General features: G+C 50.3%; 1 protein-coding gene across 1 annotated transcript in view; it reads right to left on the bottom strand.

Annotated features, from left to right (window-relative positions):
* SMG5 (SMG5 nonsense mediated mRNA decay factor) overlaps nt 1-13,605 on the bottom strand; it is a 35,218-nt gene that overhangs the window by 8,903 nt on the left and 12,710 nt on the right. Inside the window, exons 8-16 of the mRNA XM_007976757.3 lie at nt 10,539-10,664; nt 10,364-10,432; nt 9,724-9,932; nt 8,796-8,933; nt 8,035-8,634; nt 5,520-5,695; nt 3,434-3,509; nt 2,549-2,724; nt 1,110-1,268 (exon numbers count right to left, since the gene is read on the bottom strand). Coding sequence (XP_007974948.1) covers nt 1,110-1,268; nt 2,549-2,724; nt 3,434-3,509; nt 5,520-5,695; nt 8,035-8,634; nt 8,796-8,933; nt 9,724-9,932; nt 10,364-10,432; nt 10,539-10,664 — 1,729 coding nt within the window. The remainder of the gene's footprint in view (nt 1-1,109; nt 1,269-2,548; nt 2,725-3,433; nt 3,510-5,519; nt 5,696-8,034; nt 8,635-8,795; nt 8,934-9,723; nt 9,933-10,363; nt 10,433-10,538; nt 10,665-13,605) is intronic.

The raw sequence follows: 13,605 nt of genomic DNA, 5'->3' as shown, positions 1-13,605 counted from the left end.
TGACACCCCAAATGTACTGGTGCCACTTAGCTCAGGGTGGTGTATTGGGAAACATGCCCAGAGCTGTGCAGGCCCCACTGTGAAAACCAGATTGCTGCCCACAAGAGAAAGGACGGTCTTGTTCACTGCTGTAACCCCAGTGCCTAGAATACTGTCATGTCTAGCACAAAGTGGGTTCTTGATAAATATTCATGGAATGAATTACTGGATGGAAAAGAGGTAACACAGGCCACCTTCCATCCTTTGGGGCCCCTGTGGGATGGGACCATGTCTGGGATGGGAAGGTTCCTTCACGGCCCCTTATACCAGGAGCCCTCCACTCCCTTCTGTTCCTCAGTCTTTATCCCTCTTAAATGAAAGGGAATAGACGGAACATTTGCTAAGCACACACATACTCTGTAAGACAATGTGCAAGGTACCTCATATCCACTATTATTCCATCTTCAAAAAACTCCATAAAGTGGATTCTATTTGTTCCCACATAACTGACAAGGAAACTGGCTTGGTGAGGTTAAATGACTTGATCAATTCATAGACTAAGAGGTAACAGAGATGGCCTCAACTCCAGGTCAGTCTGGGTACAGGTCTTGAGCTAGGCAGCCTCTGCTCAAAGCCCCTCTCAAACCAGGCGTGGTGGCTCACGCCTGTAATCCCAGTACTTTGGGAGGCCAAGACAAGCAGATCACAAGGTCAAGAGATCAAGACCATCCTGGCCAACATGGTGAAACCCCGTCTCTACTAAAAATACAAAAATTAGCTGGGCGTGGTGGCACACGCCTGTAGTCCCAGCTACTCGGGAGGCTGAGGTAGGAGAATCGCTTGAACCTGGGAGCCGGAGGTTGCAGTGAGCTGAGACCACGCCACTGCACTCCAGCCTGGCGACAGAGCGAGACTCCGTCTCAAAAAAAAAAGCCTCCTCTCAGTCCCTGTCTATCAGTCCTATCCCTTAGTCCCTCCCAGGCCTCCCTCCCAGCCTTCCCTCCCCTCTTCCTAGGCATGTTACTAATGTCCTTCAGATGGAGACCACAAGTGGGTCTGAGCCTCTTGCCCTGGTTTCTCAGTAAGCCCAACGGGAGCATAGCTGACGGGGAGGGGAAGGCCTGACTCACCATTCGGAACTGTGCCTGGGCCTGCTGCAGCAGGCTCTCCTGCTCAGACTGGGCAATGCTGACGAAGATGCCAACCTCTGGGTTGAACTGCAGGATGCTGCCTTGCAGGCGGGCGATGAAATGACCAAAGCTGCGGATGCAGCAGATGCGCACCACTGACTGTGGGGAGATACAGGAGCCCAGCGCCGCTGAGCAGGGCCCTCTAGACCCACCCTGCCCTCCAGGACCCCCCACTTCCTCCCTCCCACCTCCCTGCTGGCCCAGCCACCTCAGCAACGAGGGCTCTAGGGGAAGACTTGCGGTCTATGGGGTGGAAAGGAGAAACACTAAGGCCCAGAGTCTCTAACTGCCAGAAAACGAGTAGGTACAGCAAGGAAACTCCTAGGAGAACCAGAGAACCAGGACTTGGGCTAAGAAACAAGAGCAAAGGCCACTGGGCTGGAAGTGAGGAGACCTGGATTCTAATGCCATCTCTCTCCTAATGCTTCTCACATGCTCCAGGAGACCAAACTAGACCACATTTTCCAATTTTTTTGAGACAGAATCTCGCTTTGTCACCCAGTCTGGAGTGCAGTGGTGTGATTACAGCTCACTGCAGCCTCTACCTCCTGGGCTCAAGCCATCCTCCTGCCTCGGCCCCCGAGTAGCTGGGACTATAGGCGCGCACCGCCATGCCCAGCTAATTTTCGTATTTTTTGACAGAAATGAGGTCCTGCCATATTGCCCAGGCTGTTCTTAAACTCCTGAGCTCAAGGGATCCACCTGCCTTGGCCCAAAGTGCTGGGATTACAGAGGTGAGCCATTACACCTGGCCCCAACTTATTTTTGTGGTCAGTAAAACCCTTCTTCCCTCTCAAATAAAAATCTTATGTAGAATTCTAAGATAGAAACCAGAGCCAAGCAGCCCTGGTTGGAGAGGAAGCAGCCAGGTGGTTCGTGTATGTCAGGACCGGGTGGCCTGTCTGCTTGGCTTCCCTCTGCTGCCCCCAAATGGCCCATGTGGTGATGGAGATTTAAGGGTGAAAGTTGCTGGACTAAGGGGGCAGCACATTCCCTTCCAGCTCTAACTTTCTATGATTGTTTGATGTTCAGCTCAGAGCAGGCTGGGCCCGGAGTTAGAAAAGAGACTGATAAAGATTTCAAAGCTCTAATAACTATTTGTTCTGCCCTTTACAGAAGGCAGAGAAAGGAGGGGGGTGGTTGTTCTACAATAGTAGAAACTAAGAATGGCAGACCTTTAGAAGGACATCCTGCCAAGGCAGGAAAAAAGCTAAAATGGCTCACTGAATGAAGAAAGAAGCATAGCCTGTAGCCCCAAGGACACTGTCCCTGTCTGGGTGGAAGAGGGTATCCTGCCCCCTCCCTCCCCAGACCTGAACCCCTGTTTGCCGCTGTGTGTGACTGACAAACAGCTGTGGCATAAGAAATGCTATCCTTACCTCCTCTAAGGTGCTGAGCAGGGGCCGATCTGTGTCAAAGTTAAAGCGTCTGTGGGCAGCTCGGAGCGGGGGCAAGTTACGAAGAGCCATGTCCTCCGGGAGCAGAAGGCTAGAGGGGAGGTCAGGCAGTTCACAACCTTCAAGAAGATCTTGGACCTCAGGACACAAGGCCAGGCCTGGGCAAAAGAAGGACACGTAAGACCATCTGTTCTGTGGGAACTCCCAGTCAGAGAGACACAGCCCTTCCCTTTGGGAATTATCAGGCTGATGAGACGATGAGACAGGACATACCCTAGGACAATGGGGAGAGATGGAGGGAGTGAAGGAAAGAGAGATGGACACGTAAGAGCCAGTCAGGCAGAGCAGAGGGGCTCAGGAAGAACAAGGATGGCTCAGGTTAGGAAGGCTTCCTGACAGAAGGGACAATTACATTGGGATGGAAATGAGAGGAGGGGCTCAGGATGAATGAATAGCCCTTGGCAAGTCTTAGGGGGTAGGAGCAGGTGGAGTTTTCCAGCTGGAAGGTGGTAGGAGGAGATGAGCCAGACAAATAAACTTGGTAGATCAAAGTCAATTCTCAATGACCACAGACATCAATGCAACAGCAGCAGCTAGGTCTGGCTCCCAGGGCCCTCTCACTCTGCCCTTACCTTCCCCAGGGAGCACACTCCCTTGCTGACCAGGTCACCTGCCCACAGAGCAGCAGTGTTGGGGTGGGAAACCGGAGAGGCCTAGACCACACAATGACTGCTGTGTGCTAGGGAGGCTGGCAGTGAATCCCATTAACCTCCTTACCCCAATAGCTGGGTTATGGGGAGGCGGGATGGGCTTAGTAGGGCCATTGAGAGAGAAAAGAAAGGAGGGTAGTGCCAGGGACCTACTCACCAGACTCCTGGAGTTCGCCAGCAGCAGGCAACAGATTCAGCAACACAGACAGGCGGTTCCACAGACTTTGAGAGCTCTGGGGAGAGAGAAGGGAGAGGAGGCCTTCAGCCAGAGACAGTGGTGAACAGTGGTGAGCAAGGAAAGCACCACCCTGGAGGATCTGGCCTATGTTCAGAGGCCTATGGGGGTTTGATTTAAAAACTAACAAAAAAAGCCTGGGCAACAAGGCAAAACCTTGTCTCTAAAAAAAAATACAAAAATTAGCTGGGCTGGCTGGACATGGTGGTTCATGCCTGTAATCCCAGCACTTTGGAAGGCCAAGGTAGGCGGATCACCTGAGGTCAGGAGTTGGAGACGAGCTTGGCCAATATGATGACACTTCATCTCTACTAAAAACACAAAAAAATTTAGCCGGGCATGGTGGCAAGTGCCTATAATCCCAGCTACTTGGGAGGCTGAGGCAGAAGAATTGCTTGAACCCAGGAGGCAGAGGCTGCAGTGAGCTGAGACTCTGCCATTGCACTCCAGCCTGGGCAACGAGAACGAAACTCCTTCTTGAAAAAAAAAAAAAAAAATTAGCCAGGCATGGTGGCATGCGCTTATAGTACCAGCTACTGGGGAGGCTGAGTTGGGAGAATCACTTGAGCCCAGGTTGAGGCTGCAGTGGGAGCTGAGGTACGCCACTGCACTCCAGCCTGGGCAACAGAGTAAAACCTTGTTTCAAAACAAAACAAAACAATACAAAAAAAGCCACATTCGGACCGGGCACGGTGGCTCATGCCTGTAATCCCAGCACTTTGGGAGGTTGAGGCAGGCAGATCACTTGAGGTCAAGAGTTTGAGACCAGCCTGGCTGAGCTTTTTCACCAGCTGAATACTTCATGAAAGGAGAAAGCAGGCCGGGCGCGGTGGCTCACGCCTGTAATCCCAGCACTTTGGGAGGCTGAGGCAGGCGGATCACGAGGTCAGGAGATCAAGACCATCCTGGCTAACACAGTGAAACCCCGTCTCTACTAAAAATACAAGAAATTAGCCGGGCGTGGTGGCAGGTGCCTGTAGTCCCAGCTACTCAGGAGGCTGAGGCAGGAGAATGGTGTGAACCCGGGAGGCGGAGCTTGCAGTGAGCCGACATCGCTCCACTGCACTCCGGCCTGGTTAACAGAGCGAGACTCCATCTCAAAAAAAAAAAAAAGGAGAAAGCAGCAAAACCACAAGGACTTTCTGGATCTTGGTAGTAGGAAAAGCCAGGGTGTTAAAGGACGTTGCTTCTCTACGTCTAGCAGTAACCTATCCTTCCAGCCCTGCCATGTGCCCATACTGGAACACCTCTCTGGGGATGTGACTCAGCATCTCCATCTTCAGCACACTTCCCTCAGTGACTAATGACTGACTAACTGTCATCAAACATAAGCACACACCCAAGGGTGCACCTGGCTCTGACCCAAACCCTCTCACCTAGGGACTGGGGCGACCCACAGGGAAGAGAGTCTTCCACAGCAGGGCAGGTATGCCCCTAGAAGAAAACACTGAACAAATGCCTCTGGGAATTAGAAGTTCAAGGCTGACACTCTGAAGCTGAGAAGGAAGGGAAACTACCATGGCCCCACCCAGCCTCCATGGCAGCCGGCTTGACAAGAGCTCGGTCCTGTTGTGTGACTCTCCTTAAGCTGTTTCCCCTGCCTAGTACATCTTCACAACTCTTGTCAGAAGTTGCCATCTCTTCTGTCACTATCCTCTACTCAGTGCTCTCTCCCTTCTCTGGATGCTTTGGTATTTATCAAGTTTGGTCCTTGAACACATACTTCTACTGGCATTACTTATAATGGCCGGCATTATGCCCAGCTTTGGGGATACAAAGCAAAATAAGCAGCTCACTCATTGTTCCCTGGCCACAGGCTTTGTGAGGGCCAAGACCATGCCTAATCCTTCCCTGTCAGAGTATAAGGGCCCAGCACAGATAGGTGCTTAATTGCTTGGCAATAATTCTTGCCTTGGCCATCTGGGGGGGATCCTCAGGCCCCATCCTGGCTCATCCCCTCCTCCAAGACCCTGGGACCTGACAGGGGCAATGGAGTGGACTGACACACCTGTGCACACACGATGATGAGGTCGGAATTGGTCCGAAGCCAGTCCAGGAAGACTTTCACAGCAGGAAGCAGGCCTTCGGCCATCAGGACCTGAAGCTTCTCCTGGATGCTGCGCTCATTCCGACAGGAGCGTCCACTGGACTCACTCCCCTCCGACTCCGAGCCCTCCTCAGAGGCTGGGGAGTGGGTGAATGGAAGAGAAAAAACTAGGATAAACAAGAGACACTTGGCACCAGGCCTCAGCTCTGTGCAGGGAGCATGCTTCCACCTGGCCTGGGCCCTTCCAAGGAATTCGGATATGAAAAATCTGGGGAATCACTTACAGGCCGAATCACTTACAGCCCCTTATTCAATTTTTCCAGGCCCACTAACTCTTGTTTTTTAATCTCCTCCAATTCATTTTACCAAGGTTGCTTTTTAAATATGGTGCCTTTTAAATATGATTCTTACAGACTCTAGTAATTTGTGATGTTGATCTGCAGCTATTCATTCAACCAGGATTTATAAAGTGCCTACTCTGTGCTGGAAGGCAGGGCAGATAATTAGAGGGGAGCTACAAGGGAGGGAGAAAAGCAAGGGGTACGGTTTTAAAAGAGTTACTTTCAATTCCTAGCTCTTCTACTTTGCAAGTGAGAACACTGGGCAGGTCCCTTCACATCTCTGAGCATCAGCTTCCTCATTTCTGTCATTCACTCAGTCATTCGATAGTTTTTAAGTCCCACCCATGTGCCAGGCACTGTGTTAGTAGTTACTGGGGATACAGCAATAAGTAAGATATATTCTGTCCTGCCCTCAAGCAGTTCGGACTCTAACTGGGGAGACAGACAAACCAATAGGCAACCTCACCAGAGTGGGAAAGGACTGGAGGCTGCAGAGGTGCAGGTGGCTGCAGGAAGCAAATCTAACATACCCTTGAACGAGTCCCAGACCAAATAAATGACTTTTAAGCTAAAATCTAGGGGGGCAAGTAAGAATTAGCTAAGTGACAGACTGGGAGCAAGGGAGGAAAAGCACATGCCAGACAGACAGAACACTATGTATGAAAGTTTGGAGGGGGCCCGGCGCGGTGGCTCAAACCTGTAATCCCAGCACTTTGGGAGGCCGAGACGGGCGGATCACGAGGTCAGGAGATCGAGACCATCCTGGCTAACACGGTGAAACCCTGTCTCTACTAAAAAATACAAAAAACTAGCCAGGCGAGGTGGCGGGCGCCTGTAGTCCCAGCTACTCAGGAGGCTGAGGCAAGAGAATGGCGTAAATCCGGGAGGCAGAGCTTGCAGTGAGCTGAGATCCGGCCACTGCACTCAAGCCTGGGCGACAGAGCAAGACTCTCTCTCAAAAAAAAAAAAGTTTGGAGGGACTGGTCATGGCGGCTCACACCTGTAATCCCAGCACTTTGGGAGGCCGAGGCAGGCAGATCACCTAAGGTCAGGAGTTTGAGACCAGCCTGGCCAACATGGCAAAACCCCGTCTCTACTAAAAATACAAAGATTAGCCGGGCATGGTGGCACGCGCCTGTAGTCCCAGCTACTTGGGAGGCTGAAGCAGAAGAATCACTTGAACCTAGGAGGCGGAGGCTGCAGTGAGCCGAGATCGTGCCGCTGCACTCCAGCCTGGGCAACACAGTGAGACTCTGTCTCCAAAAAATATATATATAAAATATATATTATATATATTTTATACATATTATATGTTATATATATAATATATATATTATATATAATATGTTATATATTATATATTACATATTTTATATATATTTTTCATATATAATATATATTATATATTTTTCATATATATATTATATATATTTTATATATATATATTACAAACGCACAAATTAGCCAGGCGTGATGGCACATGCCTGTCATCTCAACTACTCAGATGGCTGAGGCAGGAGAATCGCTTGAGCCTGGGAGGCAGTGGTTGCGGTGAGCCAAGATCGCGCCACTGCACTCCAGTCTCAGCGATAGGGTAAGACCCTGTCTTTAAAAAAAATAAATAAATAAAAAAACTTTGGAAGTAAAAGACAGCCTAGAGTAGGGATGACAACTCTTCTACCACAGGACTGCTATGAAGGTTAAATAAAACAACACCCTAGAACAACGCAGGGTAGCCTTAACAAAGAGTTGCTGCTACTAAATGGGTACTCTCTTTGCAGGGAAGATCCTCAAGAGAGAAGTCTCACTCTAATGCACCTGCCCCGGTGGGTACCAGATGGCACTGGGGAAGGAAGCTGCAGCTGCAATTGTGTAGGGAAGAAAGCCCCAAACCCACAGGGCAGGGTGAAGTGCAAGAAAATTAAAACCAACAAATGGGTTGGGAGCTGGGAATGAGGAAGTGAACAGGAGAGCGGATCCTCAGGAAAAAACTCATGGGCTACACCATAGGCAGAGGGCCAAAGGCAAGGGTAGAGATGAAAGGTCATTCACATACAGACGAAAGTGGCCTCTCTGGTGAGTGTCTGTGGCATGGAGGTGCGGACCAGAACAGGATGATGAAATGGTCCAAATACCTGGCTCTGAAGGCTTGTCTACATCCCCATTGACACAAGGCCTGTGGCTGGCCGAGGTATGAGGGTCGGTGGTGGGCTGGAGGAGCAGGTTGCTAAAGGTGGGGGCCAGTCGGAAGCAGCGCTTAGTCTGGAACATCTGGGTGGACATGGCTTGTAGATTGCTGGCAATGCTAGCCTCACTGGGGCCCAGTGGGCCATTGAGGGAATCGGGAGCCTCTGATCTGCCCTGAGGGGGCTCCAGGGTTGGTGACCGTGTCCCCTCCTCTTCCTCCATATCTTCCAAGTCTGATCGGGACTCCTGGCTATTCATCTCCGAGTCTGTTTCAGCATCAAAGGCCGTTCCCCCACCTTCAAGACTCTTGTCAGAGCCACTGTCTGAGCCCTCACTGGCCCGGGCTGAGTCATGGCTTGAGTCCGATTCAAAGCCTTCACTCAGGTCACTGTCATCACCAGCTTTGGGTGGGTGGCGGCGACGGCGGAGGCAGGAGAGGCGGGAGAACTTACGGCTCTTTCTGCCCTCACCCACTTGGGGTACTATAGGAGGAGGCTCAGGATCTGGCTCCTCCTCTTTCTCCAGAGGTTCCTTGGACTCTGGCTCATCTGCGGAAAGAGGAAGGTCAGGTGGAGCCTGAGGAACAGGTGGAGCCTGGATGCTGGAATGTGCTCTCCAATACCACTTCCCCCCAAGTCTGTGTTCCTTTCCTTCATCCCCATGCCCCACACCAATCTTTCCATAGTGATGATCTCCCCCATTCTCCCACCTGTGCCATCACTCTGGAATGCCGGGACAGGATTCTCGCCCTCTTCCAGCTCAGCTTGCAGCCGTATGTTGACATGATTGACAAGGTGGGAGAAGAGGGCCAGGGTGAAGGCAATGGCTGCACTGTACTGCTTGGATCCTGAAGTTAGGAAAGCCAGGCATTAGGGGCCTAGGGCCCTGATGGGGAGTAGGCACCATTAATTCCAACTACATCTCATTTGTTCTCAACTCTTCCAAGGATCCAACTACTCATCAAAGATTTTTTTTTTTTAAACTTTTTAGAGACGAGGGTCTCACTATGTTGTCCAGGCTGGGTCTTGAACTCCTGGGCTCAAGCAATCAGCCCGCCTCAGCCTCCCAAAGTGCTGGGATTACAGGCATGAGGCACTGTACGTGTCCTATTATCCCTTTCATAATCTAGAATGTAACATCTCACCTTGTGCTCCTTCAGATAAGCATATCCTTTTGTCCCATCTCATCCTTCCTGGCCTTGAGGTTCCTCCCCATACCTCAAGAACCTTCACATCCAGCCCTATCCCTCCTTACCTCCCAATCTTGCTCTGCATACGCATCTGCCAGAAAGGCTTCCAGAATTGCCTAAATGCCTCCGAGAGCAAGGTCTGAAATTCTGTCTGGATCATCACTAAGTATCCTGACCCTCGTCTCCGCATAGGCCCTGGCCAAGGGTGTGCATATTTATGGGAGGTGGTAAGGAGAAGGGGGAAGGAAATGTGCTGTTGCTTGTACTCAATTACCAGGAGCTCCTTTAGGTTAGGATCCCTTGGCCCTTACTCGCCCACAGCCAAGCAGTGACACAGGAGTGAAGAGGCTGCTTGTGGAAGGAAGTTTATGAATAAGGAGCTGTAGAAAAGGGGAGTGAGGATCCCTGAACCCAGTGGAAGAGAAAAGAGGAACATAGGGAAGGTTACCTGCTCTCTCCAAGCTGTGCACACACATAAGGCAGATGATGACCATTTGAAAGATAAGAAGGTCCGGGAGGAAAGCATATCCACTCTCATACTCCTCCTCATCCTCACTGGCCAGGCTGAGGTTGGGTGAGGAGGGCAGGTAGAAGAGGCAGAGGTTGAAGTCCTCCAGGACTGACTGGCAAAGTGAGGTCAGCTCTGAGTCCATGGAGCTACAGAGGGGCAGGAGTAACAGGGAGGTCAGTGGTGGGGGCTGGGGAAGGAGAAGAGCAGGGAATACAAGATTCAGAGAAAGGACTATGGGATGCTGCAGGGGAGACCTGAGAGCACAGCAGGGAAGGGCAGTGCTGGATTGATCTCCACAGCAACTAAAACAGGGCAAGGGATGTGAATAGGCTTCCCATGCAGCCATTCCCTCTTCAACATCCTCTAAGCACCTATTCTGTGCCAGAGAGCTGCTGGGAGAAGGATGGGCACAGGACTCTTGGGAGAAACAGTGAGGAATGCCAAGAAAAGACAAATTGGCTATGGATGTTCCAAATGAGGGCAGACCTGGACAGTCCACCCTTTTCAAGGCTCCTTCTGTAAAGCATCATGACTGGGGCTCACAGGACAGTTTGGGTTCATGCTGTCTTCCACTCACCTGCTTTTGGGCTGTAGGAGGCTTTGCAGATACATAAAGTTCACTAGCAACCTTTTAATGTCTTTACATCTGAAATGAGAAGAGCCCAAAGTAAATGCTGAATGGCCCCACAGTCCCTATGGTTCTACTGCACCAACTGCAGAAAAACCCCCTCCACCTCACAGGCCCCACTCACCGCTTTTTGCCGGGAGACAGTTTCCGAGTCTCACACTTCTTCAGTTGGTGGTACATTTTGGCTGCCTTATCATACAGCCGCTTGAGGTTCCCATAGGCCCCCTCAAAGGACACTTCTGACTGGATGCTGTAGGAGAGAGGTGAGCTATTGAGTCTTGGCGAGGGGAGGATATGTTACTCTGCTGGGGCTTTAGGAAACAATGTTACTGGTAAATACAGGCTGCTCCCAGCCTCAGCTTCCATGTACATACTCAGGGTAAAAGGCTCATGAGCTAGCTTTCCTGATCACACACACACACACACACATAACTTCTAGATTAGTCAGAGAAAAAAAGGATGTCTTATTCTCCTTTGTATCTAGAAAGGAGAATATCAATCCCACCCTGTTACAAACTTAAGTTATTACCATCCCTGAAATACACTATTCTTCATCTATTTTTAAGCATAGAATACTTTATAATGGATAGCATTTAACAAGCATTTACTATCTGCAAGGATATTTACATGTACTATTTCAGTTAATCCTCCCAACATGCAAACACAAACATGTACTGAGCACCCACTGTGAGAGGCAATGTACTCTAGTATTGTCCACATTCACAAATGAGGACACAGAGCCTGTGAGAGAACAAGCACACTGACCAAGGTCACACAGTTAGTATGTGGTAGAGAAAAGTCCCCAATCCCACTGTCTTTTTATTTTTATTTACTTATTTCTTTTTTCTTTTTTTTCTTTTTTGAGACGGAGTCTCGCTTTGTCGCCCAGGCTGGAGTGCAGTGGCGCGATCTCGGCTCACTGCAAGCTCCGCTTCCCGGGTTCATGCCATTCTCCTGCCTCAGCCTCCCGAGTAGCTGGGACTACAGGCGCCCGCCACCACGCCCGGCTAATTTTTTTGTATTTTTAGTAGAGACAGGGTTTCACCATGTTCACCAGGATGGTCTCGATCTCCTGACCTCGTGATCCGCCCGCCTCGGTCTCCCAAAGTGCTGGGATTACAGGCGTGAGCCACTGCGCCCGGTTTTTTTTTTTTTTTTTGAGACGGAGTCTCGCTCTGTCGCCCAGGCTGGAGTGCAGTGGTCGGATCTCAGCTCACTGCAAGCTCCGCCTCCCGAGTTCAGGCCATTCTCCTGCCTCAGCCTCCCAACTGTTTTGTATTTTAGTAGAGACGGGGTTTCACCGTGTTAGCCAGGATGGTCTCAATCGCCCGACCTCATGATCCGCCCGCCTCGGCCTCCCAAAGTGCTGGGATTACAGGCGTGAGCCACTGAGCCCGGCCCGTCTTTTTATTTTTTGAAACTGAGTCTCACTCTATCACACAGGCTGGAGTGCAGTGGCATGATCTCGGCTTACTGCAACCTCCACCTCCCGGGTTCAAGCAATTCTCGTGCCTGAATCTCCCAAGTAGCTGGGATTACAGGTGCCTGCCACCACGCCTGGCTCATTTTTGTATTTTCAGTAGAGATGGAGTTTCACCATGTTGGCCAGGCTGGTCTCAAACTCCTGACCTCAGGTGATTCACCTTCCTCAACCTCCCAAAGTGCTGGGATTATAGGCATGAGCCACCAAGCCCAGCCCCACCTAATTTTTTAACTTTTCTTTTGTAGAGATGGGGTCTCACTATGTTGACCAGGCTTGGCTTTAAACTCCCAGACTCAAGTGACCCTCAATCTCCAAAAGTCCTGGGATTACAAGTGTGAGACACTATACCCAGCCCTCAACCTAATCTTACTTAAAAACACACACACACACACACACACACACACACACACACACACACACACACAGCCAGGCACGGTGGCTCACGCCTGTAATCCCAGCACTTTGGGAGGCTGAGGCAGGCAGATCATGAGGTCAGGAGGTCAAGACCATCGTGGCTAACACGGTGAGACCCCGTCTCTACTAAAAATACAAAAAATTACCCAGGCATGTTGGTGGGCACCTGTAGTCCCTGCTACTTGGGAGGCTAAGGCAGGAGAATGACATGAACCCAGGAGGTGGAGCTTGCAGTGAGCCAAGATCGCACTACTGCACTCCAGCCTGGGCGACAGTGCAAGACTCCGTCTCAAAAAAAAAAAAAATTAGCCGGGCATGGTGGCATGCACCTGTAATCCCAACTACTCAGAAGGCTGAGGCAGGAGAATCACCTGAACCCAGGAGGTGGAGACTGCAGTGAGCTGAGATCGCACCATTGCACACCAGCCTAGGCGACAGGGCAAGACTCTGTCTCAAAAAAAAAAAGAAAGAAAATCCCCAATGACTTTAACACTCACGACATTTTGTGTCTTGTTTCTTAAAAACATGTTTTCAATTATAAAAAGTGAGGTATAAAATAGAAGAAACCAATATCTGTGGTGAATTAAAGATAGCCACAAATTATCTGACACTCCTTCCACTGAGAAATGTGGTCTATATCTCCTCCCCTTAAATCTTGTAGGGGGCTGCGGGAGGAAGGGCTATGACCAAGAGAATATTACTGAAGTAACAACTTCCAAGTCTCTTAAGTCATTGTTCACTGTTGGAGCCTTGAGCCACTACATAAGAAGTTCTTCTACCCTGTGGAAGATACCACATATGGTCCTAAGACCACACAGAGAAGGAGAGGGGCCAAATGAGTCAACTCTCCAGACATATTAGACCTTCCGATCAGCTGAATACCAATGACTAACCCTAAACAATGCCACTGGGAGAAGGCAGATTGCCCAACTGAGCCCTGCCCAAATGTCTAACCCATAAACCATGAGAGAGAATTGTTTTAGCAGAGTCAGGTATGCCCTTAGTGGGCACCTCCCAAACTTGATACGCCTGGCTCTCTTTTGGAACTGACCCACCCTAAATCATGCTTAAGAGTGTGATGAGGGACCCAGGACAGGTAAGGGGGATCATTCTCTGGAAGCATTTAAGAAATGGGAAAAACAGGCCGGCGCGGTGGCTCAGGCCTGTAATCCCAGCACTTTGGGAGGTCGAGGCAGGCAGATCACGAGGTCAGGAGATGGAGACCATCCTGGCGAACACGGTGAAACCCCGTCTCTACTGAAAATACAAAAAAATTAGCTGGGCGTGGTGGCGG

This window comes from Chlorocebus sabaeus, chromosome 20 (genome assembly GCF_047675955.1).
Source record: "Chlorocebus sabaeus isolate Y175 chromosome 20, mChlSab1.0.hap1, whole genome shotgun sequence".
In the NCBI taxonomy this organism is placed as follows: domain Eukaryota; kingdom Metazoa; phylum Chordata; class Mammalia; order Primates; family Cercopithecidae; genus Chlorocebus; species Chlorocebus sabaeus.
This window is presented reverse-complemented; position numbering and strand designations above follow the sequence as displayed.